The sequence below is a fragment of the Carlito syrichta genome, unplaced genomic scaffold (genome assembly GCF_000164805.1).
Source record: "Carlito syrichta isolate Samal-C Ts95f unplaced genomic scaffold, Tarsius_syrichta-2.0.1 Scaffold145306, whole genome shotgun sequence".
In the NCBI taxonomy this organism is placed as follows: Eukaryota; Metazoa; Chordata; class Mammalia; order Primates; family Tarsiidae; genus Carlito; species Carlito syrichta.
Window position 1 is genome coordinate 464,600 of NW_007089402.1, and position 26,982 is coordinate 491,581.

The window sequence follows — 26,982 nt, forward strand, 5'->3', positions numbered from 1 at the left end:
ACTCACCTCAGTCTCCCAAAGGCGCGGGATTACAGGCTGAGCCACCGAGCCCGGCTTGGTTTAGCATTTTTTAAGCGGCAGTTGATTAGCAGCCCATGAAATTGGTCTGTCGTTTCCTTTCAAAGTGCCCTGAGTACAGATGGTGCCTCTTGCTTTTGCAGATGGCACACTTGGTCCTCAAGCAGGCCAGGCATCATTGCCTGCCTGGGAGGTATGACCTGGGCATAGGGCCTCGCCCATACCCTTTGGGCCCTGGGGAGGAAGCCCAACATGTCAGCTGAAATGGGGGTGCTCACAGAGCGGGCTGCCCAGACTGCCCTTCCACGGGGGCGTCCCAAAGCGGTCCATCTGCTCTGCAGAGTTTACACCCAGCCCTCGTCTCTCCCAGGTGAAATCCGGGTCGTCGGCTGTACTGGCTTTCACGAAGGAGAAGACTTGGGGGCCGCCTAGCTTCGTCACATGCACAGTCAGCATCTCGGACCCTGTGGCAGGCAGCCGGGGGCCTCTGTCCACTGCCCTGACCTTCTCCAGCCCCTCCACCGGCCACGCCGTCAGCATCCCCGTGGCTGTGGCCTTGGTGATGGGCCGCCGTAGGCCTGGTCCTTGTGAGTCCCGGGACAGCCTCGGCCAAGACCGACTTGGGTGGGGAGGGACTGGCCAGAGTGTTGGCAGGTGTCAGTAGGCACCTGGGGGGGTGAGACTCGGAGAAGTCAGCAATGCAGGACGTCCCTCCGAGTGACAGTTGCTTGTTGGGCCATCAGGCTCGCTTCACTCTCAGCCTTCCCATCTGTTCTCACCACGGCAGCCAGAGGGGCCACGCCCCCTTCTCCTCAACATCCTCCCTCGGGGGCAAAGTCTAAGTCTCTGCAGTGGCCCACAAGGTTCGGCGTGATGGGTCTTTTCTGTCCATTTATGACCCATCTCCCCTGGTGCTGCCGGCTCCAGCCTCGCTGGCCTCCTTCCTGTTTCTGGAACATGTGCTGCCCCCAGCTCAAACCCCTGGCATCCACTGTTCCCCATGCCTGGGATGCTGTCCCCCTGGTGGCCCCATGGCCAACACCCTCACCTCCTCAAGTATTACCTTCTCAGATAATACTTAACATGCAATCCCCTCTCAAACACTTACCCCTTTCCTTTCACCACCGCACTGTGGCCAACCACCTATTTATATAACAACATAATTGATTATCAGAATTTTCACTCATCTTCCCCATCTACAAGTTATGTATGCAGGGAAAGTGCTCAGAAGGGCCTACCTGACAAGAGCGGGTGTTCAGTGAGTGTTTACTGCTGAGTGAATAGATTCGTTTCATGCCACTTACTAGCACCTGTCGTGGGCCAGACTCTGCAGGCAGATGCATGAGGTCCCTTGGAGAGAGTGGACCCTGCATCACAGGCACATAGGAAAGAGATGGCTCTGATGATGCGGCAAAAGAGAGGGGGTTGCTTGTAGCCTGGCAGGAGGAGTTAAGTCCTAGGGGCTGCTTCAGCAGGTCTGAAAGGAAGGGGAGCCCGGGGAGAGGGTGATGCAGTGAGAGGACCCCAGGATGATGGGGCCCTGGGCCGGGAAGAGCCAGAGTGCCAGGCCAGGGTCTGGGCTTTCCCCTGAGTGGAGCAGGGAAGGGATGTGGCTGGTCTGGCTGCCTGGCTGGGAGCAGGCTGAAGGGAGCAGGTGGCCGTTAGGGGCATCGAGGTCACCTGCCGCCTTCTTCCTGCCAAGCTGGGAGAGCAGGGATGCGTCCTGACTGGGCAGCCTGGTGGCGTGGTGTGAGGGTCAGGGGCCAGGAGGAGGAGGATGGAGGAAGAAGCCAGGGCCACCTCCAGGTGGGGATCGAGGAGAAACAGCTTTGGGGCACGGGTACGTGAGGCATCAAATTCAGTGAGACTCGGGTTCTGAGAGTGGTGGCACCCTAGCCCACCAGGGTGATCTCAGCCGGTATCTTTGTTTTGAGGCTCTCACTCACAGCCTGGTATCTGCAGAACTGTCCTCCTTGCCTCTTGGGGCGGCATGGTTAACCTCGGGCAGGATAGGCCCGGGAACCTTGCCTGCCCGCTGAGCCCAGGGCCATGGCATGGGAAGGGCCCATCCCCGGGGAATCAGGGGCTCAGGAGAGCTGGTCTGGGAATAGAGATGCAGCACTAGAACAGCAGGAACAGAGATGCAGCACTAGGATAGCAGGACCAGACGCTGACCTGGGTCCCTGTAAAGCCTTAGTCCTCGGAGACCCCCCATCCTCATGGGAAGAGGATCCCATCGCGGCTGTGGCACACCCGCATGGGGAGTGTAGGGGCCCTGGCGGTTCTGCTAACTCATCTTCCTGTTGATGCAGATGGAGCCAGCCTCTTTCAGCACTTCCTGGACTCCTATTGAGTCATGTTCTTCATGCTCTCTGTCCTGCTGGCTGGGATGGCTGTCATGGTCATAGGTAAGACCGGTCCGGTGTATCCCCGGCCCACCCCTGCCCCTGCCCCACCAGTCCTGACCAACTGGGCACTCTTGCAGCCTACCACATGGTCTGCGCACCCCGAGAGCTGGCCGTGCCTGCAGCCCTCACGCCCCGAGCCGGCCCTGGGCACAGCCCCCACTGTGAGTATGCTCCCGCGGGCACAGCCCAGCAGACTGCTGGGAAGAGGAGGCCATGGGGAAGAGGGAGGAAGGCCAAGGCCTGGACCCTGAGCCTTTACAGGCCTGTGGCTGGGCAGAGGAACAGCCAACTGAGGCCCAGAGGACAGGTGTGAGAGCCAGCAGGGGGAGCAGGAAAGGGGGGGTCAGATGCCAGGCCTGGGCCTGCAGGAGTTTTCCCAGGCACAGCCATGCTGGTGGAGGTCTAGGCAGGTAGGCACACTGGCACTGGGTGACCCCCCCCGTGGGGGCTGCCCCAGGAAGCTCTATACTGGGTCAGACCAGCTAACTCCAGGATGGGGCTTCTGGGCAGTCCAAGGCGGGATTTCCCAGAAGGAGGGCAAATCCCATTTCTTTCCAAAGTCCAGTTGCCTCTCTGGTGGCCTCTAGGGACCCTGGTGGCCCAGCACAACTCCAGGGGGCACCTCTCTCTGTGAGTGGTGCCCCTGAAGATGTGCAGGACCCAGCCTGTGCAGCTACACACCACAGCCTTCACGTCTCTGGATTCCCATCCGAGGGTCCCTCCCGTACGTCAGGAGTCCTTGAACTGATGTCTGCTGACCCCGTGGAGGGCCGTGGGCAGGCTTCAAGGGGGTCCATGAGTGATTTGAAAGGGGACAACTTGTGCATAGAAGCATTTTCCTGGGTGAGGCCATCCCACCTACCCTCGCCGTCTGCCTGGCTGCCTCATGCCCATGGGGGTGCCCGAGACAGCTGCAGGATCCTTGCAGCTCACCCTTGCAGCTGTGCAGCTGTGCCCAGTCATTCCTGCAGCAGGCCTAGGCCTTTCTAGCCACCTCTCCCAACACTCTACCCCCGTGTTGCTGGCCACCAGGGTCTTGGCGCTATCTTCAGATCTGCTCCCTTGGGTCTGTTCACACGGTGTTCTCACCCTGAGCTGCGTCCGCCGGATGGCCCAGGCCTCGCTCCCATGTGCCACACTCTGTCAGGGGCTGCCAGGCTGTCCTGAGGTCAGGGATGGACGCTCTGGCCTGCTCTGTGCTGTCAAGGACAGGGTCACGTCCCGGCCTCACTGCAGGCTGTGTTGCCCAGACTGGTCTCAAACTCCTGGCCTCACCCCTTCCCTCTCAGGGCCAGCCCAGCCGGACTTGGCAGGCACTTCCTGCTGCCTGTCTGCCTTGTTGCTGACAGTGTTTGAGGACCGTCCCGCTCCCCCTGGGCTCTGTGGCTTACTTTGTCTCTCTTTCACTTAGACTTTGCCGCCTCGTCACTGACGTCCCTCAACACATCGCCTCCTGTTCGCAAAGCCAGTCCCCCCTCAGGGCTGTGGAGCCCGGCCTATGCGTCCCAGTAGGCAACCTGAGAGGTCGGGGCCAGGGATCTTCGCACAGGAGCCCTGACCTGCCCCGGTGGCCGCAGGGCGGGGCCATGGCTGCTGCACTCACGCCAGAACTAGCCCCCTGGATGGCCTGTCCCCAGACTGACTTCACTGCCGCCTGTGTCCACAGAGCTGTAGTTTAGGTTATCCTCTTTTGTTTATTCTTTGATGTAGGAGTTGTAAGTTTGTGTCTTTTTCCCTCCTGGTCTTACAAAGTTAAGACGTTTTGGCTCATTCCTTTCTGCGTTCTGCATGGTCGTCCAAGATTCTGGACAATGAGCGGTTGTGTTTTTGTTTTCCCAGCCTTGCTAAAATCCCCCCTCTCAAGACTCTGAGCCGTGACTCTGTTAGAAGCTGTCTGTAGACCTTTCCATAGGACCTCAGGGAAATGATGTCTAGCTCCTTTTGGAGGTTCCTTGTGGGGATTCCCCCAGTCTGGCTTCTGCTAGGAAATTTGGGGAGCAGACAGAAGTGAGTGTCCTCTGCCTGGCCCGCCCTGGTGTGAACCCTCAGGAACCAGGACCTGGAGCCCTCAGCTGAACCTGTGTGGTTAGATGCTGAGACCGCATGCGCTTTTGCAGGCCTGCTCAGTGCGAGCAGGTGTTGGGTGCTGTGAACAGATGTCAGTTGTGTTTGTTTCATAAGCTGTGAAAACATCCATTGATTTGGTTTCTGGCCTGCAAGGATGTCCCGGGCAAGTCCCTCTCAACTTCCCTGTCGTGGCTCTCCATCAGTGTGGGGACGTCCAGAGCTGTCCTTAGGAAAATGTCCTTGAGATGGTAGCAGGACCTTCTTCTGTGTGTTGGTTCTGAGAAGCGCTCTGTTCTGCCTCAGCGCAAAGACTCAGTATTATCTGCTCCTCCTGCTAGTACCTCAGTAGATCTGAGCTACCGCTGTCTGTGAGAGCGACGGCCTCTCCCAGGGTCCGAGCAGCTTTCCGTGGCCCAGAGCCCGCCCAGAGCCAGTGAGGAGGGCAGTCTCCAGTTCAGGGTTGCCCACCAGGAAGAGACTCCCTAGGGCTGGGGTGGAGAAGACCATTCAGAAAGCTCTTTCTATTCCCAGCTCTTTGGTCCGGATTAAGACTCAGAACATGCCTCCGTCAGCTCCAGACTGGGGTGGTGCCACCCTCAGGGAGATCCGGAGACTTGTGCCCAGAGCCGTCCATGCGTGGATGCCGTGTACGGACAGTCCTGCAGACTCTGAGGTTCAAGTGCAAAGCTACTTCTCCTGTGGGGCTAGGCCATGGGCCTGACCTCGCTGAAGCTGGGGAAATGATGAATTGTGCCTTGCATATTATTTGAGCTCAGACGGACACCTGGATGTAAACAGGAGCATTTCTACCTATATAGTTTCTTACAAAGTCTGTGATCATTGCTAGGATTTTCTGCATCTTGCGTGGCAGTCATCAGAGCCCTGGAACATGGCTCCCACGTAGACTCAGAGAGCAGGTCCGCGCTGCACCTGAGCCTCCTGGCACTTTTGACGTTCAGGCCACCAGTCCAACGCCCACCTCTGAGACCCAGCCCACGCCTTCCCTGTAGGGGATCGCTGGGCACCACCTCTTCATCCTGCTGGCTCCTTCCTGCCTTGGCATCATGTAAACCTGGATTGCCTCTCTCTCCAGAAGTACAGCGCTCCCTCTGACCTCCACTACCTTGGCTGCCCCCTTCCCTCCCCTCCCTCTGGTGCTGCTGTCTCAGGCTAGGGCCTCACTGGGCCCCTCCCTCTCCCTCTCCCTGCAGTCTCTGCAGTCTGGGCACCTCGCCTTATCCCTGCCTGCCTGGCTGGCAGCTCCTCAGGGCCCTCCACCCCCACCTGCCTTCAGGCGTGGTCCTGACGGCGCCCTGCAGGACTGTGCCATCAGTGTCCTCATCACAGGTGTGGCACGGTGCTTAGGGGACCCGCAAACCGGGGCGTTCATTCCCGACGTCCACTCCACCCTCTTCCTAAGGACCTGAGCCCTGACCGTGGCTGGGCAGAAGGCAGTCAGAGATCACACGGCATCCCCAGCTTCTGGCCGCTAGGAGCCATCGTGTAAGGGCAGAAGCGCCCGGCACGCTCAGGAAGGGTCTCCTACAGGAGGGTGCTGCCATCCTCGCCCTTCCCCACCTCCCGCCTCCCTGCCGCCTGTCTCTGCCGAGGGATCGTCTCTCCAGGACCCCCTTCCGGCCTCCCTGTTGCCAGCCTCCCTGTTGCCAGCCTCCCTGCCCCCGATTCCCTGGGCTGCTGCTCGGAGATCTGTCCCCGATGCCCCACTCCTTAAGCCCTCCACAGCCGGCCCTGTCCTCGGGGTGGGTGCAGCCTCTTCACAGCTGACTGGCTGGCCCCACCACTCCCCACTTTCCAGAGCAGCAAACGCAGTTTCCTGACAGCCCTGCCGTCCTTACGCTCCCCTCACCTGCACTGCCCCCATCCAGGCTTTGAGATCAGACGCAGCTGGGGTTCTCCCTCTCCTGCCGTGGGCTCCTGTCCCAGTCTGTCCCCCACTCTGGGCTTCAGTATTCTCTGTGAAATGGGCACCGTAGAGCCTGCAACCTTACCTAAAAATAGATAAGCTCCCATGCGTGCCCCTTTACCTGGGTGGGCTGTTGTCTCCTGGAGCAGGTGGCCAATCTGACCCTCGGAGGGGAAGACGGGAAGAAAAGGTAGGGAGGGAGCCATGGCCAAACTTAGGGAAGGCTCATGTCCGGGGTAGAGTGGAAGTGCCAGGCAGAAAAGAGGCAGATCCAGAGGGCCCTGGAAAGCAGGAGGGGAGGTGATGGCACAGACATGCTTGGGGACAGTGACGGCTGTAGGATCAGTCAGCCCTTGCAGTGACCTTCCCACATAGAGAAACTAAATGCATGAGCCTCTACCCGCTGGACATACCCTCCATGTCCCCCGGGTTTCTCTGGCCGGGAAACAGGGACCACTGACCTTGCGAGAGTCTGCAAGGACCAGGTGAGTGGGTTGATGCGGGATGCTGCACCCACACGGGCTGCTGTCCCCACCATCGTCAGGAAAGACTGGCACAGGGCCCCGCCAGGAGCCCAGGTGGAAAGGGGCATCATCCGGAGTGACCAGATGAAGAGGTGGAGGGACGGAGGTGAGCGGGAAGGGCTTCTCTCCCAGCCCCTGGGCCTGTTGCCACGCCACTCCCTGCACCATGTCGTCATTCCCGACCACCACCCTTCCTCCTTGGGGACGGGAACAGGCCTCATTCTGTCAAGTCCCTCCATGACCCAGCAAACACTCAGCGCAGGGCCTACCTGGCACACAGCACCCAGGATTAGCCCTGCTCTCAGGCCACTCAGCCCTGCAAGCGAGCTGGCGGGATCCAGGCATCACATGTGCTGTTGTGGGAGTGTCCGAGAGGAACAGTCTCTGAAGGACTGAAGACATCTCCAGGAAGGCCGCTCAGCTGGCCGCCCCACCCTCCCCGGACTGTGTTGTCTTGGGGCAGGTCTGACCCATGGCTGGTGTTGGTGTGGGGGCCACGCCTGTGTCCAGTCACCCTTCAGGGCCCGTGGGGCGCCAGGAAGACGACTACCCCCGCTTCTCCTAGACATAGTGGAGAGGGCTCAGCATCTGCCCGACTGGCTTGTCTCTGACGCGATGGTGTCCTCCCTCCACCCGTCTCTGACACGCTGGGCCTGACACGGCCGGTGCTCCAGGGTGAGCACCACTTGAGACACAGTTGGGGTCTGCGAAGGCAAGTGCAGCCGGACGCAGCCCTGCCCCTGTGGCAGTGCACCTGGCGAGGCTTGTTGATGGGACAGGTGACAGCACAGTGCAGCTTTCTGTTCCTAAGCTCACCCAGCGGCGCTCCATCTCAAAAGGTGCCAGAAATGTTTTTAAGCACCAGTGAAGACTAAAAATACAGTATTGCATATAGATTTTTTCCTCTAGAATCCCTCAGTTTGGCCAAAAATTAGCTCTCACCCTCTCTGTGTGTGTTCATCTGTGTGCATGCGTGTGTGTGTGTGTGTGTGTGTGTGTGTGAGTGCCCACGGGTGATCATATGTGCACCTCCTGCAGCCTCAGGCTTTCTGGAAACGTTATATCTGGAGGTCTGGTAACACGGCTGGGAGTGAGCCGTGCCCCGGTGCGTGCAGGGTGGGTAGCCAACGTCTAGGCTGGTGGGCCACATGCGGAGCTAAGAGACCAGGTGGCCTGGGGTCTAGGCCCACCTTGTTCTGGGACGAGAAAGAAACCATTTTCCTCTCTAGACCATGGGAGTTTCCTTACCTGCAAAGTGGCCCTTCTGGCGTCAGTCCCGCCCACCACCCAGAGTGGCTCCCGGGGGAAGCAGGTACCAGACTGGGTCACTCTTCGTGGACCCTCGGTCTCCCTGGGCATGCTCCTCCGCCACGGGCCTTTGCAGCTCTTCACCCTTGGAAGCTGGGCGTGCTCACGCATCTTGCCTCAGCCGACAGGGTGTGGGTGGGAGAGACAGCATGTCCCATCTGGTTCCACTCACCCTTCTTGTGCTTCTGCCTTGGATGTCATAATGAGGGGGCATAGGTAGCTGGTGGCCCAAGAAGGAGGAAAGACACCTCAAAGGACCTGGGTCCAATCTGCCCTTCCCAGATCAGACTCATGACTGTGAGGACAATGATGCTTACTTAAAGTCCCTGACTTTGGACATGGTTATTAGACAGCATCACCGCAGCAATTGGTGACTGATAGGAAATGTGATAGGCATCCCCTCGGGCTGAATCCATCAAAGGCAGAGGTTTTCTGTCACGTGGCCCCCTCCTCCGGCTTATGCTCCCCTGGGCTGTGTCCTGTGTTGCCCCCCAGCCCGTCTGCTGGCACAGGATTTCCCGGGTCTCCCTGGTCTCAGGCCTGCCAGGTACTCAGGCAGGGGCCTCTGGGGACAAAGGGCACAGGAAGGCGTGGAACGCAGGGCCGTCCCTTCCCACTTCCTCCTCTTCGGGGTCGGGGTGCGTCAGCCACACGCTCGAGGCTGCTGGGAGGGCGACAGAAGTTGATTCATAGGATATGTCCCTCTATCAATGTGTGCCCTGCCCCGGGTTGCCCTCCGCGGCATCCCTTACGGTGGTGACTGAGCAGGGAGACATGTTCTCAGGAGGGCTTGTTGAGGACACACGCGTGCCGCCCGTGCGGGAATCGGTGCCCGTGGGTCTCCCCAGCTGCTGGGTCTAGTCTCCTGGCCTGCGTAGAAAGGGGCAGGGCGGGCGTCTCGGCCTCCCCCAGGCCACTCCTCCCAGCGGGCTCCAAGTCACCTGGGCCCAAGCAAGCAAAGGCAGCTTCGCAGGGCCCGGGGGGATGCTGGGAAGGGACCAGGGCAGGACGACTGCTCAGGGCAGCCACGCTCCCCGCTCTCCGCCTGCCGGGCACTCGCCTGGCCCTAATCGAGGCCCGGCACTCTTCCTCGCCACAGCCCCAGGAGGCAGGCTCGGCGACTTCAGATGGGGAAGCTGAGGCACACAAGGTGAAGCTGCTCCCCAGGTGTCGTACGCCGGCAAGCGGCAGAAGCACGAGCCAAGTCCTCACAGACTGGCACCCGAGCTCACTCCCCACACGCACCTCTGCCTCTGCTCTCTCTGGGCCAGGGCACCCACCCTGGAAGGGGGGCCAGAGCTTGCACCCAAACCTCCCTCCAGGCAGCTCAGATTTGGACTGTTTCGTGGGTGGCTTTATACGCATAAGAAAAAACCTCTGGGGATATGGCTCACGCCTGTAATCCAGCACTTTGGGAAGCCGAGGCAAGAGGATTGCCTGAGCCCGGGAGTTCAAGACCAGCCTGGACAACGTGGTGAGACAACCCATCAAAAATATATCTCTACAAGAAATAAACTAGCCGGGGTGGTGGCGTGTGCCTGTGGTTCCAGCTACTTGGGAGGCTGAGCTTTTTTGTTTGTTGGCCATTCCTATTTCCCCTTGTGAATTGCCTGTCCTCCATCCAAATGTTTACTTTTTTAGTTATCTGTCACTTCAGCAGAGAACAACGGTAAAACGCCTACTCATATGCCTGATTTTGTCTTTGAGACGTCAGCTGCTGCCGTGTAACCAGCTGCTCCCGGGTCTCAGCGTTAAGCCAGCTAACGTCAACTATTTCTTGAGATTCTGGTCTCAGCTGCGAGGGGCTCTGTCCGCGTCCCCCTCCAGGTGGAACACACCCTTCGCACACCGGGGAGCACGTGGAAACGCATACAGCTCTGGAGGGCCGGGCTGGGACAGGCATGCTGTCACCTGCACTTCCTTCTATGGGACAAAGCGTGCCATGTGTCTGCATCCAGAGCCAGGGGCTGGGGACAGAGACTGCCCCTTTTGACAGAAGGGGCTGCAGAGTCGCCAGGCAAATGGTGTGGAAGGAGGAGCAGGAATCCAGGTCCCGAATGCAAGTCTTTCTCCGCCGGCTTTTTTCAGACTGGCTCCTGCTGCGGCAGCTCCTGCTTGAAGACGCTCTCTGGTGTTCTTGTGTGTTGACACCTGCAGGCGTGAGCCGCCTGCTCCCAAACACTGTTTAAACCCACCGATCCAGTTCAGCGGCTGTGTGCCACAGATGGGAGAACTGAAGCCCAGAGATGGGAAGGGACCGGCCTGGGGTCCCACCCTGAGTGAGACACCGTGTCCTGGCTCCTGGTGTTGAAGGTGTACCCCGTCCATGTTGGCCACTGCACCTGAGACCGGTTGTGTGGCTGTGTCAACAGTCGCCATGCGTGTTTTGCCCTGAGACTAATCCTCAAGGAGCTGGTTTAGACCCACAATTTTAACATCACACGAAGCAAGCAAGCTCAGTGGAAGAGTGAGAAAAAAATCAGTGAAGCCTGAGCCCATAGGTTTGGTGATCACGTATTATTGTGTTTAGTTTTATGTTGTACTCAATTAGCAAGTAAAATTCTGTGTAGGATTTCTTTAGCAGCCTCATCATGTGGCCACTTTCATTTGGAGAGTATTTACTAAAAGTCAATAAAGACAGTTTGTCAGAACCAGGGAAACAGAAGTGAAAGGCTCCTCGCTGCTCTGCTTTAAGGTATCAGTACACTAGGGTGGCAGTGGCTTCCTCGCCTGGGTCTCTCGGTGGAGGAGGGTGAGTCAGGAGGTGAGAGCTGCAGCCGCAAGTCTGGAAGGGCCCCAGCCCAGATAAGAATCCTGTCGCTGCCACTTACCTACTGGCGACCTTGGACCCTTCACGTGGGAGCCTCAGTTTCCCTGTCTGCAAAATGGGAATGATCATATGACCTCCTTCCTAGCTTTGCCCCCTTATTGAAAACCCTCAGCACAAGGCAAAACAGCATTTGGTACTCAATATGTGTGAACTTGTCTTCCTTCCTGTCCCCAGGTGGCCTGGGGAAGCCATCCTGGTCCCCTGGGAGCTGTTTCATAGCAGTCCCCTCGGCACCCACCGGAGCAGCAGAAGCAAAACAATCAAGTCCAGGGTCACAAACATGGATGCTGATGGGCCAGGTAGATCTGCTGTGCCGGGGACTGGGGGTGAATGCTGGTGACCTGGACTGCATGACCTCACCCTTTTGGTCCCAGTGGCCGTGGCCAGGTGAGAACAGAGCCTAGTGCAGCTAACTCTTCCTGCTTTCCAGAGACTCCCCGAATCTAAAAACATTCTGGGGGAGGTGGTTAACCTTCGACTACATAAATAATGGCAACAAATCTCAATTTTAAACTATAGAAAACCACCCGAGTAGGCCAAAACGTCCATTCTCAGGCCAGTTTTCGATGTTGGGATTTCTTCCCAAGTGTTAAAAGCCTGCGATGTGTTTCCACACCTGCTTCCTCTGGCAAGGCAGACATTGCTAATCGCTCCCAGCACTCTTTCCTGCCGAAGCAGGACTCTGCCTCGGGACTCCTCACCACCCAGCATTCCAGGATGCCACCCCCAGTCAGCAGACAGGCAGAGGAAAGCGGGCCTGTCATCACCCGTCTGCTCTGCAGAGATGGAGAAGGCCTGGCTTTAACTCACCCATCATCGAAGACAAAAAGGTCTCAGCTTCTCTCTGGTGACTTGTCTAGGACGGACATGGAAGGAGAGACAAGGGAGAGGCTAGAGGATGCTGTGTACATTAGGTTTTGTTTTTCCTTCAAAATCACAGAACTGGTCATGATGGCTCACACCTGCAATTTCAGCACTGTGGGAGGCTGACACAGGAGGATTGCTTGAGTCCAGGAGTTTGAGACCAGCCTGCGAGACAGAGCAAGACCTTGTCTTTTAAAGCTATTGAAAAAACTAGCTAGGCATTGTGGCCTGCACCTATAGTCCCAGCTACTTGGGAGGCTGAGACGGATCACCTGAGCCCAGGAAGTCGAGGCTGCAGTGACCTTTGATTGTGCCACTATGCTCCAGACTGGGTCACAGAGTGAGACCCCGACTCAAAAAAAAAAAAAAAATGATAGACTTGGGTTGAAGCATCTTAAAATGGAGAAGAAGCTGACGACGGAGGCAGCCCCAGCTACCTATGCCCACTCCCCTCAGGGCTTGGGACACTGGACAGGGTGTGTGTGTGTGTGTGTGTGTGTGTGTGGCAGGTCAGAGTGTCAGTGTGAACACTTGTGGAGTTTTCAGGAACTCCTGGGTGGAGGTTCCTGTTGCCATGGGGGATGGGAATGGGGCGCATGGTCTAAATGGAAGGGACGCTATCAAGGGCTGTTTCTTGGGCATTTGAGCTGGGACCAACTTCTGTGGGCTGCCAAGTCCATAGTTTTGTCCCCAAGCCAGGAGAGTTGAGTTGCTGTGACCAGCTCTAAGGGATGTGGCATTTTTTTTTTTTTCCAGTTGGAATCTCACTCCGTTGCCCAGTGCCATGCTCACGGCCACTGCAGCCTCAACCTGCTGGACTTCGGCAATCCTTCTGTCTCAACCTTACAAGTCGCTAAATTAGCCCAGCTAATTTTTTGACTTATTGTTAGAGATGAGGTCTCGCCAAGTTGCCCAAGCTGGTCTCAAACCCCTGGGCTCGGTAATCCTCTCATCTTGGCCTCCCAAGTGCTGGGACTATAGGCTGAGCCACTGTGCCCGGCTGATGCGGCAACTTTTAGTGACACCCCCTTGCCTGTGTATTTATCCTACCAGCGCTTATTTGCCCAAGCCATGTGCTGGTGGCTCCCCAAGAAGCCAGTGGAGAAGTGACGGGGTGGTGAGTGAGACAGTGAGATGGGGCTTCTCTATGGGGCACCGTGAGGGAGACCCGCCAGGCTCAGATGACCCTGGGTGGGCTGGAAGGTGCTGGAGCCTCAGAGAAGAGACTGCGCCAACTCGGCAGGTAAGGGAGTCTCCTGGGAGCCAGGCCAGACAATGGACACCTGAGTGGAGGGCCCGTTGGAGCCAAGGTCAGAAACTTCTCGCCTTGTGAGTGGGCAGTATTCGGCTGTGAGGGGGGCCTAGGAGGTCTCTGTTCTCACCCACTTACTTTTATTTTTTATATTTATTTTCATTTATTTATTTATTTATTTTTGAGATGGAGTCTTACTCCGTCGCCCAGACTGGAGTGCAGTGGCCGCTCCCGGCCACCGCAGCCTTGACCTGCTGGGCTCTGGCGATCCTTCCGCCTCAGCCTTCCGAGTAGCTGGAACTACAGGCGCGCGCTACCACGCCCGGCTAATTTTTGATTTATTGCAGAGATGAGGTCTTGCCAAGTTTCCCAGGCAGGACTTGAACCCACAGGCTCAGGCAATCCACTCACCTCAGCTTCCCAAAGGCACGGGATTACAGGCTGAGCCACCGAGCCCGGCTCTCACCCACTTACAACATAATCATGTAGTACAGGACATACAGCATGACCATGCAAACAGGCATACGGGTCAAAGCTCCTGGGCCCCAGGACTAGGGGACGACAGGCCGGTCTGGGATGTCTTGGATGGCTAGCCAAGACTGCAAGCCACAGGTGTCTATCACCTCCCTGTGACATCGCCTGTGACTGGAGCTTAGTTGGGCAGAGATGCTCTGAATTCAGGACGGCTAGAGTGGAAGTCAGCGGAATGGCTTCCTCGCAGTGGGACTAGACTCTTTTTTAGGCTTCTCACATTTTGAAATACAAAATGGATTACAATCCACTCAGTAAAATTCCACATAGCTTCAGACTTTGAGAGGGTTATTTGATTTTATAATTAAAGCCTATTTCATCAAATCACGTCATAAAATTTTCCGATCACAGTTAATCCTTATTGTGTTTCATTCTATGAAATGTGTAATGCCTTCTAGTTTCTGTTCATAAAAGCATAACATTAAATATAGAATGAAGAATTATAGATATCGACTTGGAAAGTGGAGGGGTATCATTTTGTCAAAATTCCTTCAGGGAACAAAAAAAAGCTTGACCTCCACCCAGCTGTGGGTGGTGGGAGCCCTGGGGAATGCCTGCATAGGGTGCGGCACATTTGGTGATAGGCTGGGAAGTTTATTTCAGAGGGAAGTGTGTGGGGATGGAATCCCTTCCCTGGGGGCTCAGTCCAGGGTCGGGGGTCAGGCCTGGCCATTGGGCAGAAGATTATGTCCTTGCTTCCGCCTGTGTCCTCTAACTGGGTCCCCCTGTGGCCCCGAGGGCTCCAGGAATGGGCCCAGGCTCTGCCCCAATCCCAGGTGTCCAGGGGCCCCAACCTGGCCCCACAGGAGCTGAGCTGCTGGCTTCGAGGGGGCTGCTCTGTCCTCAGAGGCCCCAGCACAGCTGAGCCGAGTGGGACAGCTGGCCTCCCCTCCCCGAGCCCAGCCCAGTTCGGCGGGCAGTGAGCAGCCCTGGGGTCTGGAGGGCGCATCCTGCAGCTCGTCTCCCCTGCCTGACTCAGAACAGGAGAGTGGAGAGTCGTGGGCCGGGAGCTGGGCCAGGGAGGGAGGGAGTCCCAGGACACTCCGGAAAACACCTGGGGGAGCCTCCTCCAAGCGCCGCGCGACACCTGCTGCCCTGCTCACTTCGCCTCTCTGCCCAGCCCCTGCCCCACTGCCCCTCCTTGCCCACGCACGGTGCCTGTGCCTGGGATGCTCGGGCAGCCTGTGTCCATCCATCTGCCTCTTCTTCCCCCTGCCTCCCACACCCCCCGCCCCGCTCCTCCATCGGGACTGACAGGGAGAGTTCCTATCTTCCCCTCTCCCCCCTCCGAGGCTCCCCTCCTTCTCCATGGATCCCCCCTCCCCACAGCCTGGGCTCACCTGGGTCCGAGATTACAGCAGCTGCCTCCAGGGAGCTCCTTAGACAGAAGACGCTCCGGCCCACCCAGACCTGCTGCGTTGGAACCTGCATCTCAACAAGACCCCGTGGCTTGCTTGCCCTCTTCTAATCTCAGAGTCATCAGAGTTAATTGAAGTAGAAAATACACACAGGAGGCAAAGAAGTGTCCCCTGCAGCCCCTGTTCTGATTGCTAATCCACTTTCGACTTGCTGTTCTCACCTCTGAGATTTTTTTCTGTGTATGTGTATGTACACACACACACACACACACACACACACACACACACACACACACACACAGAGAGAGAGAGAGAGAGAGAGAGAGAAATAACTTGCTTTTACAGAAATCTCAGCAAGCTGGAGAGATCTTGCAGCCTATGTGTTTATCATGCATGTAAGTACACCATGGGCATCTTGGTATATGCATGAGTCATTCATTATACATGCATTCACCAAGTATCAAGTGCCTATCGTGGGCTAGGCACTGTGCTAGGTTCTGGGTTTATAGTGGAGAACAGACCAGATCAGTACCTGCCTTACCAGCACTTACAGTCCAACTGGGGAAAAGATTAACTGGAAACCACACTGTACACAGTCCACTGCCGATGCTGCAAGTGCCCAGAAGGCTCGTGCTACCAGGGTATTTGACCGGTCGGAGAGAGGTCTCGCAGGAAGTGGTGACTGGACTGGCATTTGGAAAGCACAGGGCAGTTACCCAATTGAGGAGGGGAGGGAAGGGAGTTCCAGGCAGCGGGCATGGCACGCTCGTGGCCCCAAGCTGGAGGGAGCGTGGCCGCTGCAGCTTGTGGGCAGAGGGCAAGGGGGACAGGGCGAGACGTGGCGGCGGATGGCGTCGAGGCCAGCCGTGGGCATAGAAGGAGCCCAGGCGGCTCGCCCGATCCGCAGTGCGCGGGCACGTAGCTTCTGTCCAGTGTTCAGCATCCTGAGCAGTGCTGCAGTGAGCATCCTGGTGCAGACAACCCTGCCCTCCCCGGACTGGTCCCCTTGGATAACCTCTTGCGTCTGGGCTTGCATTTCCCCCTGGTGGGTCTTGAAAGTCACTGACTTGAAATCCCACCTGGACCTGCGAGCCCGGGAGCTGGCCATCCCAGCTCTGGCTGTTTCTGCTCCGTCTACGCCAGAGGAGGCAACTCTGGTTGGCCAGGAGGTCTGGGACAAGGACCAAAGTTGCTCTGAAGACCGAGGATGAAAGCATCTGCGGCATGTGCTGAGGGAAGGGAAGGTCCTCATGGTCCTCCCCACTGGACCCCTGGATGGCCACGGCCCCACCTCGGCCCCTCCAGAGCTTATGGTGTGGAGAGGCAGGCTCAGAGCAGGGTCGGAGTCGGGCAGTGTGGAGGAAGGCTAGAGAAGACCCCCATCTGGCAGAGACAGGCACCCCTGGAGGAGGAGCCGGGATCACGCCTTGGAGGAGTCAGGGGGCAGCATGCACTAGAACCAGGTAGGAAGCATGCCCCAGGGGGCGGGGGGCATGCCCTGGGGAAGCCAGGTGGGAGCATGCCCTGGGGAGCCTCCCTGAGGCTTGCTGGGGCATCTTGAAGACCTCGCCAGAGGGAAAGAGGGAAGTGTTCCCAGAAGAGGGAAGAGCACATGCAGGGAGGAGCCCGGAGAGGCCAGGAGCCTGCATGTGCCAGGCCCATGTGGAAGGGTGAGGTCAGAGTACTGGGCTCTGTGGCTCGTGGTCTTCTGCAGGATTGTTGTGAGCATGTGTAGAGGCTGGACTGACCCGTGTTGCTGTGGCAGCGGCTGGAGCCAGGCCTGAGTTCCTATCCGTTCCCATCCTGGCTCCACGACTCATAAGCTCTGGGACCTTGAGCAAGTTGCCTGACCTCTCTGTGCCTCTGTTTCCTCACCTCGGAATTGGAGACCATGAGAGCGCCTCCATGGTGTGGTTTGATTTTGGATTAAGTGGGTTAAACATCGAAAAGTACCCAGAAGTGCCTGGCAGGTAGAAAGTCCTTCATGGAGACAGATTGACACTGTTACTACTATTAATGAGACTAATATCATCACATGGTTGCTATCATCTCTGTGGTGTCCACTACATTGTTAGACGTTCTGTGTGCTTTTCTATTTAATACTTCCCTTTAAGTTGACTTATTTTGGCTGGGCACGGTGGCTCAAGCCTGTAATCTCAGCACTTTGGGAGACTGAGGCGAGAGGATTGCCTGAGCTTAGGGGTTCAAGATCAGCCTGGGCAACTTGGTAGGCCCTCGTCTCTACAATAAATTAAAAAAAGAAAAAGCTGGACGTGATAGTGTGTGCCTGTAGTTCCAGCTACTAGGAAGACTGAGGTGGAAGGGTCCCGAGCAGGTCGAGGCTGCAGTGGCTGGGAGCATGTCACTGCACTCCAGCCTGGGCAACAAAGTGAGACTCTGACTCAAAAAAAAAAAAAAAAAAAAAAAAGACTTATTTTGAACTTGGCCTTGTCTCAGCAATACTATCCAGGAAACCACAAGTTTTCTGACTTGTCACATACTTTTTCTGTTGCACATAGAAGCATGTCCCCTTGCTGTGCACCTCATGCCCCATGTACCTTGTATCACCTGTACATGTCATGTCCGCCTGTGGAGTTCTTGTTTCTCTAGGCCTTCCATCACACCCAGTCAGTAGCCTCCAGAGCTTCCCCTATCTTGTCTTCTTCTGGCCAGAGTTTGAGTGAAGTGTTGCTTGGGTTTGGAGCAATTTCCTGCAAGTTGAGAAGGCAAAAGTCAAAGGCTCCAATGAAACCCTTTGAGACGGACTCAGTTGGCCTCTCAGGACAAGTTGGGGCTCGCAGGCCAGAGCCAACAACCACGAAGCATAAAAGGATAGTTTCCAACTTGGCTTCTTTTTTTTTTTTTTCTTGGAGACTCAACTGTCTGAAAGAGAGGCCATTTGAAGAGGCTGGAGCAGGTGAAATTTGCTCTGGAGTGAGTCAGCTGCTCTCCCGAGATGGGCCGGTGATGGTCATTGTCTGCCGACTGCTGATCAGGTGAGCTGGCTGCTGGACAGCGGAAGTCGACATTTTTTTTCCCAGCCAGGATTGAACTCAAGTCATCAATATCTAAAACTGGGTCCTGTCACTTTCAGCCTGGCACAGGCTTAACATGACCTCAGACACTCCTCTGCCCAAGTTTCAAGAGAGAAGGAAGCTTTTTATAAAGAACAAAGCTCCAGGCTCGGTGGCTCAGCCTGTAATCCCGCGCCTTTGGGAGGCTGAGGTGAGTGGATTGCCTGAGCCCGCGAGGTCGAGACCCGCCTGGGCAGCGAGACCTCATCTCTACAATAAATCAAAAAATCAGTCAGGCGTGGTAGCGCATGCCTGTAATTCCGGATACTCGGAAGGCTGAGGCGGAAGGATCGCCGGAGCTCAGCAGGTGAGGCTGCGGTGGCCGGGAGCGGCCACTGCACTCCAGTCTGGGCAACAGAGTGAGACTCCAACTCAAAAAATAAAAATAAATAATAAATAATAAAAAAAATCAAAAGAACAAAGTAAAACAAAAAAACAATCGCCTCGAATTTCAGGCCTGTCCATATGAATCTCATACAATGAAATCTGGCTGGGCACAATGGCACACTACTATAGTCCCAGGTACTCGAGAGGCTAAGCTGGGAGGGTGGTATGAGCCCAAGAGCTTGGGCAATATAGCAAGATCCCATCTTGGAAGGAAGGAAGGAAGGAAGTCAGTCAGTCCAGCCTTGAAAATTCTCTCCTCACTCCACTGAGAAAGCCCCCCTCTAGCCTGCCAACATTTACCATCACTGCTCAGTTCTAGAAAGTGAGCACGAAGAGCGGCCGCTGAAACACAGGAAGGAAACGATGCCAGGCTAGCTGGGGGCAGTACCTGCCAAAGTGTGGGGTGGATGCAGCAGTCTGTGGGGTTTTGTCATGATTTCAGGGATAAGGCTTGGACGGGGGCCCTCTGTTGGCCTCTGCCTGGACCGTCCACACAGATGTGGACACAGCAGACTGCCAATGAACGGCTGAGAAGACCAGTGCCTGAGGCACCCTCGTCCCTCCTGGGGCCAGAGGCAGTGTCCAGGCTCCTCACACATGGGGTGCAGGCAATCCACTCGCCTCGGCCTCCCAAAGTGCTGGGATTACGGGCTGAGCTACCGAGCCCAGCCCATCATAAATTCTTTACCTAGACCAACGTCCAGAAGAGTATTTCCTAAGTTTCATTCTGGAACTTTTACCGCTTCAGGCCTTATGTTTAATTCTTTAATCCACGTGGAGTTAAGAGTTGTACATGGTGAGAGAGAGGGGTCTAGCTCCATTCTTCTGCATACAGCTAGCCAATTACCCAGCACCGTTTCTTGAATACGCTTCCCTTTCTCCCACGGCTTATTTTTTGTTCACTTTGTCAGGAATCAGTTGGTTGCAGGTATGTGGTTTCATGTCTAGGTTCTCTATTCTGTTCCGTTGACCTGTCTACATGTGTACTGGTAGTATGATTTCATGTCAGGCAGATGATGTCTCCGCATTTGTTTTTCCAACACTGCTAAAAGACAAATGCAGGACAGATCTTCTCATCTCCACATGGAACATTCTCCAAAACTGACCATAGGCTTCACCATTAAGCAAGTCCCATTACATTTTTAAAAGTCCAAATCTTACCAAGCATCTTCTTGGTCCACAGTGAAATAAACTGAGAAAATCAACACCATGGGAAACTCTCAAAACACACAACTAAAGGGAAACTAAACAATGTGCTCGTGAATGACCTTTGGGTAAACAACAAACCATGGCAGAAATCATAAAAATTTTTAAAACGAATGAAAACAGAGATACATACCAAAAGCTCAGAGATATAGCAAAAACAGTGCTAAGAGGAAAGGTCACAATACTAAATGCCTATATCAAAAAGACAGAAGTTCTCACATCAACCATTTTTTTGTTTGTTTTTTTTTTAGCATGGAGTCTGAGTCCATCATCCGGTCTGGAGTGCAGTGGCACGCTCAAGGCCACCCCAGTATTGACCTGCTAGGCTCTTGCGATCCTTCCACCTCAGCCTTCCACGTAGCCAGAACTACAGGCATGCACTACCACGCCTGGTTGGTTTTTTGAAACTGTTATTATTATTATAGAGACAAGATCTCGCCAGTTGCCGGAGCCCAGCTGGCCAAGGCTGCTGTGGCTGGGAGCTTGCCACTGCACTCCAGTCTGGGTGACACAGTGAGACTCCAACTAGAAAACTTAGAGGAAATGGGTAAGTCCCTGCAAACACACAAACTCCCAACATTGACCCAGGAAAAAGCAAAAAGCCTAAACAGGCCAATAAATAGTAAAGAAGTTGAATCAGTAATTAAAAAAACCTTTCAACAACGAGAACAAAACTTCAGTACCGGATGAATTCACAGCTGAATTTTACCACATGCAAAAATAAGAGCTGGTCCCAATCTGACTTAAACTATTCCCAAAAAATTAATCAAGGTGAACAGACTCCTCTCAACTCACTGCACAAAATGCGTTCCACAAAACAAGTATCAATCTGATACCCAAATCAGAGAAGGACACAACAACAACAACAACAGAAAACTACAGGCCACCATCCCTGGCGAACTCGATGTAAAAATCCTTGACAAAATGCTGGCAAACTGAACCCCACACCATTTCAAGACCAGAATCCATCACAATCAAGAGAGTTTTACTCCAGGGATGCAAGGATGATTCAACATGCACAGATCAAGAAGTATGATTCCCCACACAAACAGAACTAAAAATAAAATATATAATTCTCTTAATATATGCAGAAAAGGCATATGATAAAAATCCAACATCCTTTCATGATAAAGACCCCAAACAAACTAGGCAACATACATCCGGATAAGGAGAGTCAGGTCCAGCCAACATCAAACTTGACAGGGAAAAGTTCGATACATTTCCCCTCAGAACTGGAGCAAGACAAGGTTGTCCACTCTCACCACTGCTATTCCACACAGTAATGGAAGTCCTAGCCAGAGCAATCAGGCAAGAGATAGGAAAAAAAGCACTCAAATTGAAAAAGAGTAAGTCAAACCGTCTCTGTTCATCAATGACATGGCAGCACACGTAGAAAACCCTCAAGACGCGGCTAACAGGCTCGTCGACTTGACAAACAACTTCAGTAAGGTTTCAGGACACAGACGCAACGTACAAAATCAGAAGCATCTCTAGACACACAATAACATTCAAGTTGAGAACAGCAAGAACACAATCCCATTTATGACACACACACACCTCTGCAAATACATCTAATCCACGAGATGAAAGATCTCTACAAGAAGAACTAAAAAATACAGCTAAAAGAAAGGATAAATGACACAAAAATGGAAAAAATTCTATCCTCATGGATTGGAAGAATCAATATTGTTAAAATATCCATGATGTCAAAGCACTCTATAGATTCAAAACAATCCCTATCAAATTACCAATGTCATCCTTCACAGAATTACAAACAACAATCCTGAAGTTCAAGTGCAACCAAAAATGAGCCCCTAATTCAAAGCAAACCTAAGCAAAAAGAAGAAAATATTATTTCTTTCTCTTATCCAGTTGATCCTTCAGTTATTGGTGTCACAAAATTGTATATAAATGCTCTGTATCCATACCAACTGAGCTTTAAAAAAAAATACATTAGTCTCTCAAAGCATGTACAGAACAAAAATGGTACTGGGTTTTCTAATGGCCTGCTTATTTACCAGAAAGCTTCATAAAGCTTTGGAATTCCGCCTAGTCTTTTCTTTTCTGTTTTGTTTTTTTTTGAGTTGGAGTCTCTCTCCGTTGCCCAGGCTGGAGTGCAGTGGCACGCTCACAGCCACCGCAGCCTCAGCCTTCCAAGCAGCCGGAACTACAGGCACACGCTACCACCCCTGGCTCATTTGTTTGATTTACTGTAGAGACGAGATCTCGCCAAGTTACCCGGGCTGGTCTCAAACCCACGGACTCGGGCAACCCACTCGTCTCGGCCTCCCAAAGTGCTGGGATTGCAGGTTGAACCACTGAGCCCAGCCTAGTCTTTGCTTTTCAAATGGAAGGACTCCCTTCACTGCAGGGCTGGACTGGTGGGACTCAGCTTTTGGTTACTGGGGAATGTCTGGATTTCTTCCTCATTTCTGAAGGACAGTTTGGCTAAATATAGGATTCTCGGGTGAGAGGTTTTTGCTCTTTGAACACGTTGGATATTTCAATCCACTGCCTCTGCCCTCCAAAGATTTTGATGACAAGCTGATGATCTTAGGAAGAAATTATGATGTGGGCTATCTTCCTGGCAACCCAACCACATATCTTTTTTTTTTTTTTTTTTTTTTGAGTTGGCGTCTCACTCTGTATATCTTACGTCTTATACAACAGAACATGTTCTTACAGTTTCATGATGTCAGTTAAGTGTCACCACCATTTTGAGATCAATCATTCAGAATTTAAAGAAAAAGGGGTAATTTGACAGTACACATTAAGGGGTTTTGAGAAACCAAAAGTTATCTTAGATTTTCCAATTAACAATAAAAAGGATATGGACGCATAGTGCAGGCTTTGACTTTTTTTTTCTGAGTTGACACTCACTGCTTCCTAGGCTAGAGTGCAGTGGCATGATCACGGCTCACCTCACTTTCAACCTCCTGGGTTCAGGCAATCCTTCCCCTCAGCCTCCCGAATACCTAGGGCTACAGATGCATGATATTTTAATTTTCTGTGGAGATGATGTCTCGCTATGTTGCCCAGGCTGTTCTTGAAAGCCTGGGTTCAAGTGATCTCCCACCCAGGCCTCTCAAAATGCCGGGAGGACAAGCATGAGTCCAGCCAGGGGTTAATTTTTGAGAAAGCAAACATCAGTCTCTAGAACCCACTAGACAAACAGAAACAAACAAAAAAACGACTACTGTCACAAGGAGAAAAGGGTTATTGCAAACCACAAATGAAAAAAAAAACCCAAACCTGGGGAGTAGCCCAGCCATGACAGTTGCTCTGACCTCGTAAAGCGCCATTGTGACGGGATCCTGCACGCCTATGTAAGCCCCTGGCTGGCCTGAGGTCTTTGGTCACTTACATCCCAGGAAGCCTACAGCCCCTGCGGAGTGAGACCGTGCGCTGCCTCTGTTGATCCTTGGTGTTTCTCGCCCGCGTTTACTATCCCTCTCGTTTTCTCATTTTCCTCATTCCCACTTGCTCCCTTCTCTACTGCCTTGTTTCTCTTTCATTTCTTCGTCTTTTTGTGTCTCACCTCTTTGTCTACTTTTACTACTTTCTCCTTTTCTTTTCCCCATATTCTTCTCACTTCCTTGGTGCTTTTCCTTGTGTGTGTCTTGTCTTCCCTTGTTTTCTGTCTAAATTAGTTAGTTAGCATTGTTTGTATAGTTCGCACACTTTGACTTTCTCGCTCAGTCTTTCTTAGTAGTCGTAGTAGATTTAGCGTGTTTTTGCAGTAGTGTCCGCAACTTAGTATTCTCAGTGTTGTTCATACTCTTCGCTTTTCCAGTCTAGCTGTAGTGAGTATAGTAGTAGTTAACTAGTAGCGGAGTCACACCATGCAGTGGGACGGCATCCGTATGGACACCCTATGCCATTACCGAGTCCTCACCACTCTTGGCAGTGGCGCTTTTGGGAAGGTTCATCTCGCTCAAGCCGTGAGAACTGGGACCCCAGTGGCACTGAAAGTTATCGCCAGAGAGCAGCCGGCCTCCAGCTGCTGGCGGCCGTGCCACACCGAGGCCAAAATCATGATGCAGTTAAGACATCCCAACATCGTGCAGCTGTTCGAGGTGATCGACGGAGACTGCACCACAGAGTTTGCAATGGAATATGTCAGCGGAGGGGACCTTCACGATCACATCTCCGAGAAGGGCCGCCTCGGGGAGGAAGAGGCTCGACGCTTCTTCTGGCAGATGTGCTCGGCCGTCCGCTACTGCCACGAGAAGCACGTCGTGCACCGAGACATCAAACCGGAAAACATGCTTTTGGGGAAGAACGGGGAGGTCAAGCTCACCGACTTTGGACTGAGCACAGAGTTTGAGGAGGGGGAGCGGCTCACCGACATGTGTGGCACCCCATGCTACACTGCCCCGGAAATATACCGAGGGCACGCATACCATGGGCCGCCAGTGGATGTTTGGAGCCTCGGGGCCGTCTTATATTTTATGGTCGCCGGGAATGCACCGTTCAATGACAACGATTTGAAAGACCTCACTGCAAACATCATCGCAGGGAAGTACAAGATTCCCTATTACTTCTCCATCACCCTGGAAGCGCTCATCAAAAAAATACTGGTGACCGACCCCACGCAGAGGGCCACCCTGGGGGTCACCATCTTACAAGACCCATGGGTCAACCCCAGCGTGGAGATCCCCAGGGCAGAGGAAGAACAAAAAAGCCCCGAGAACCAAGACCTGGAGATAACATCAGTGAAAACCAGGGGGTCCTTTACTGCCTCTATCGAAGATTCCTTCGACTCCATGCATTCCAACTCCCTCCACACTGGGCAGCCAGAGGGTGGGATTTCAACCCCTCAGGACCCAGAGAGCCGGGCTGGAGGAGGGCCGTGAGGAGGTGTGTCAAAGCCTTCAGGCGATGCTTCTGCATGCCAGTCAAGAAGACCAGCGGACAGAAACCGGATGGCTCCGGTCGATCCCCGAGGCAGGTGAGGCCGAGCCACAGGCCAGGTGTTGGGGTGGTCAAGCGGGCAGCCTTCCTGCACAGCCTGTTGCTTATTACATTCTTAATACTATTTCTAATTGACAGTTCCTAACAGTACACATTGACGGGGTCCATGTGATGCTCAGAGATGCGTACACAGTGTGGCATGATGGCACTAAGCTACTTAGCATATCTCGGAAAGACAAAAACTGCTGATGTCCCTCGTGTGTTGATGTGAAAAGGGTGACCTCACAGAAGGACAGAGTAGACTGATAGTGACCAGAGGCTCAGGGGGCCGCCAAGGGAGGGAGAGGGGGTTTGCGGAAAGGGGATTTGCCAGCCAAAGGGCTCCCAGCTTCAGGTGGACAGGAGGAGGAGGTTCTGGCATCAGGCACAGGGAGCCTGGCGTCCAGGAGATCGGGGTATTGGGACTGCAGAGGACCTGGGAGTTCACTGCCATGTCTCCTGCATTCAGGATGAAGACTGAGATCTTCAAGGATGGACAGCAGGATCCTGGGGTCAGGAGGACACGGCTTCGGGGCCTGGACGGCGGGGACCGCAACAGGTGCGGGAGAAGCCCGGTAAGAAGAGAGACGTACACAGTGCTCAGGTGCTCTCCGGAACCGATAGCTGTGTGCCCAGCACGTCCAGCCCAGGGGCCACGCCCAGAGCTGTGTCCCAGAGTTGGACGCAGGGCACAACTGCCGCGCGGGCTCAGCCACGATGCCAGCCGAGAGGACATTCGGCACCCACCCCTCCACTCCGTGGCCTTCAGAGGAAGCAGATTCACAGGGGGAGTGAGCTGAAGGGGCGGCGGGACACGAGAGGGCCCCTCCTGCCGGCGAGACATCAGAGCCGGCTGTTTCCTGGGCCCCTTCTCCCTCCCCTGCTCTTTGCCCCAAAGCAGCCTCGGGGTTACACGACGGTGAGGCCAAGGGTCCCGACTGTATCCTGGAATCGGGCCTTCCATTGTGATGTGTCCTCCCTTTCATGGCAGAGGCGGGGAGCAGCCCCACTTAGCTCAGAGGCCTGGCCCGGTCCCAGGTTGAAGCAGAGCTCCAGGTGACCAGGGTGTCAATGACCAAGGGTCAGACCCCGATCCCGCTGGGAAGGCCTTGCTGCCCAGCTGGGAAGGTGAGACAGGGGCCCGCCTCTCTGCATACCAGTCACCTGTTCACAGGGCCAAAGAAGGACAGGCACGGCCCCGTGCCCCCAACTGATCCTGGGGCCATGGGGGCAGCTTCTGAAGGAGGTGGTCTGGCGGGCTCCAGTGCTTGGGGGTGGCCCCAGGAAGAGGCCAGGAGGCATTGCGGGCAGAGGGAAGCCAGAATGACAGAAGCACACGTGACGGAGACGGGAGGAAGCTGGGCCTGGTGGCAGGACCAAGCCCTGTTGCCAGGACGACACCCACCGGTGCACTGGCTCTGGGTCTCCAATCTTAACCCGCCCCTGCTCATCTCCGATGGTCGGACATTCTGCTCCCGAGACGCCTCTCCTCTCCTGCGAGCTTCAGGGCTGGCCTGGCCGGGCCAGGGGCCGCCCTTATGTCCCTCATTAGTCCAATTTCGGGTTCAGGGATAGGAAAAGGCCACCACCAGCTTTGTTAATTTGTCTGGAGAGTGGAACGTCGGCAGGGACATCAGATCTCCAATGCCAATGCCACCATCAAGCGTCTTCTCAGAGCTTCGGGGGATCCCAAGGACAACCAAATGAAGGTGCTTTCCCTTGCTCCTGAATAGTGATGATGTGGTTTGCCAGTACAGTGCGGGCAGAGCAGGTTGGGAGATGGGGTGATCCATCCCCTCCAGAACCTTCTGCCCTCAGGAATACTCTTGGGCCGCCTCAGCCCTCCGGGGCTCCCGAGAGCCCCGGCTCTGCCAGCCCCTGGCTGTGTGCTCTCAGGCTAGTCCCTTGGCTTCTCTAAGCAACCTCTTCCTCATCTGCAAAACGGTAATAGCGATAGATACAACAGTGCCAGAGATTAGCATTTTTCAACACGCATCAGTTCTTCCTAGCACTCCTTCCACCGAGGCAAACTTCTAGGCAGTTAGCACCTCTTATCGGATCCTTCCGGGTAGCCTCTCAAAATACACTCACATATACATTTTCTCGTTACAAAACTGATGCACACTTAGTATGCAAAACCGGAGGAGAGGCAACGCGGAGAGCTAATACTCACTGGGTGCTGCCTGCACGTCTCAACTCAGATCACAATCCTAGCAGTGAGACACTATTGCTATTCCCAGTTGTGGCAGCCAAGTCGCACAGAAGTCCAGTCATCTGC

The 26,982-nt window shown here is 54.6% G+C and overlaps 1 protein-coding gene across 1 annotated transcript in view; it reads left to right on the forward strand.

The window, feature by feature from the left end:
* LOC103251791 (nuclear pore membrane glycoprotein 210-like) overlaps positions 1-11,419 on the forward strand; it is a 19,957-nt gene extending 8,538 nt beyond the window's left edge. Inside the window, 11 exon segments of the mRNA XM_021708743.1 lie at positions 389-605; positions 2,331-2,426; positions 2,504-2,587; positions 3,838-3,934; positions 4,476-4,569; positions 5,705-5,840; positions 6,868-7,047; positions 7,405-7,559; positions 8,745-8,887; positions 9,957-10,076; positions 11,254-11,419. Of these exon segments, the coding sequence (XP_021564418.1) occupies positions 389-605; positions 2,331-2,426; positions 2,504-2,587; positions 3,838-3,934; positions 4,476-4,569; positions 5,705-5,840; positions 6,868-7,047; positions 7,405-7,559; positions 8,745-8,887; positions 9,957-10,076; positions 11,254-11,419 (1,488 nt within the window).
* Positions 11,420-26,982: the final 15,563 nt, after the last annotated feature.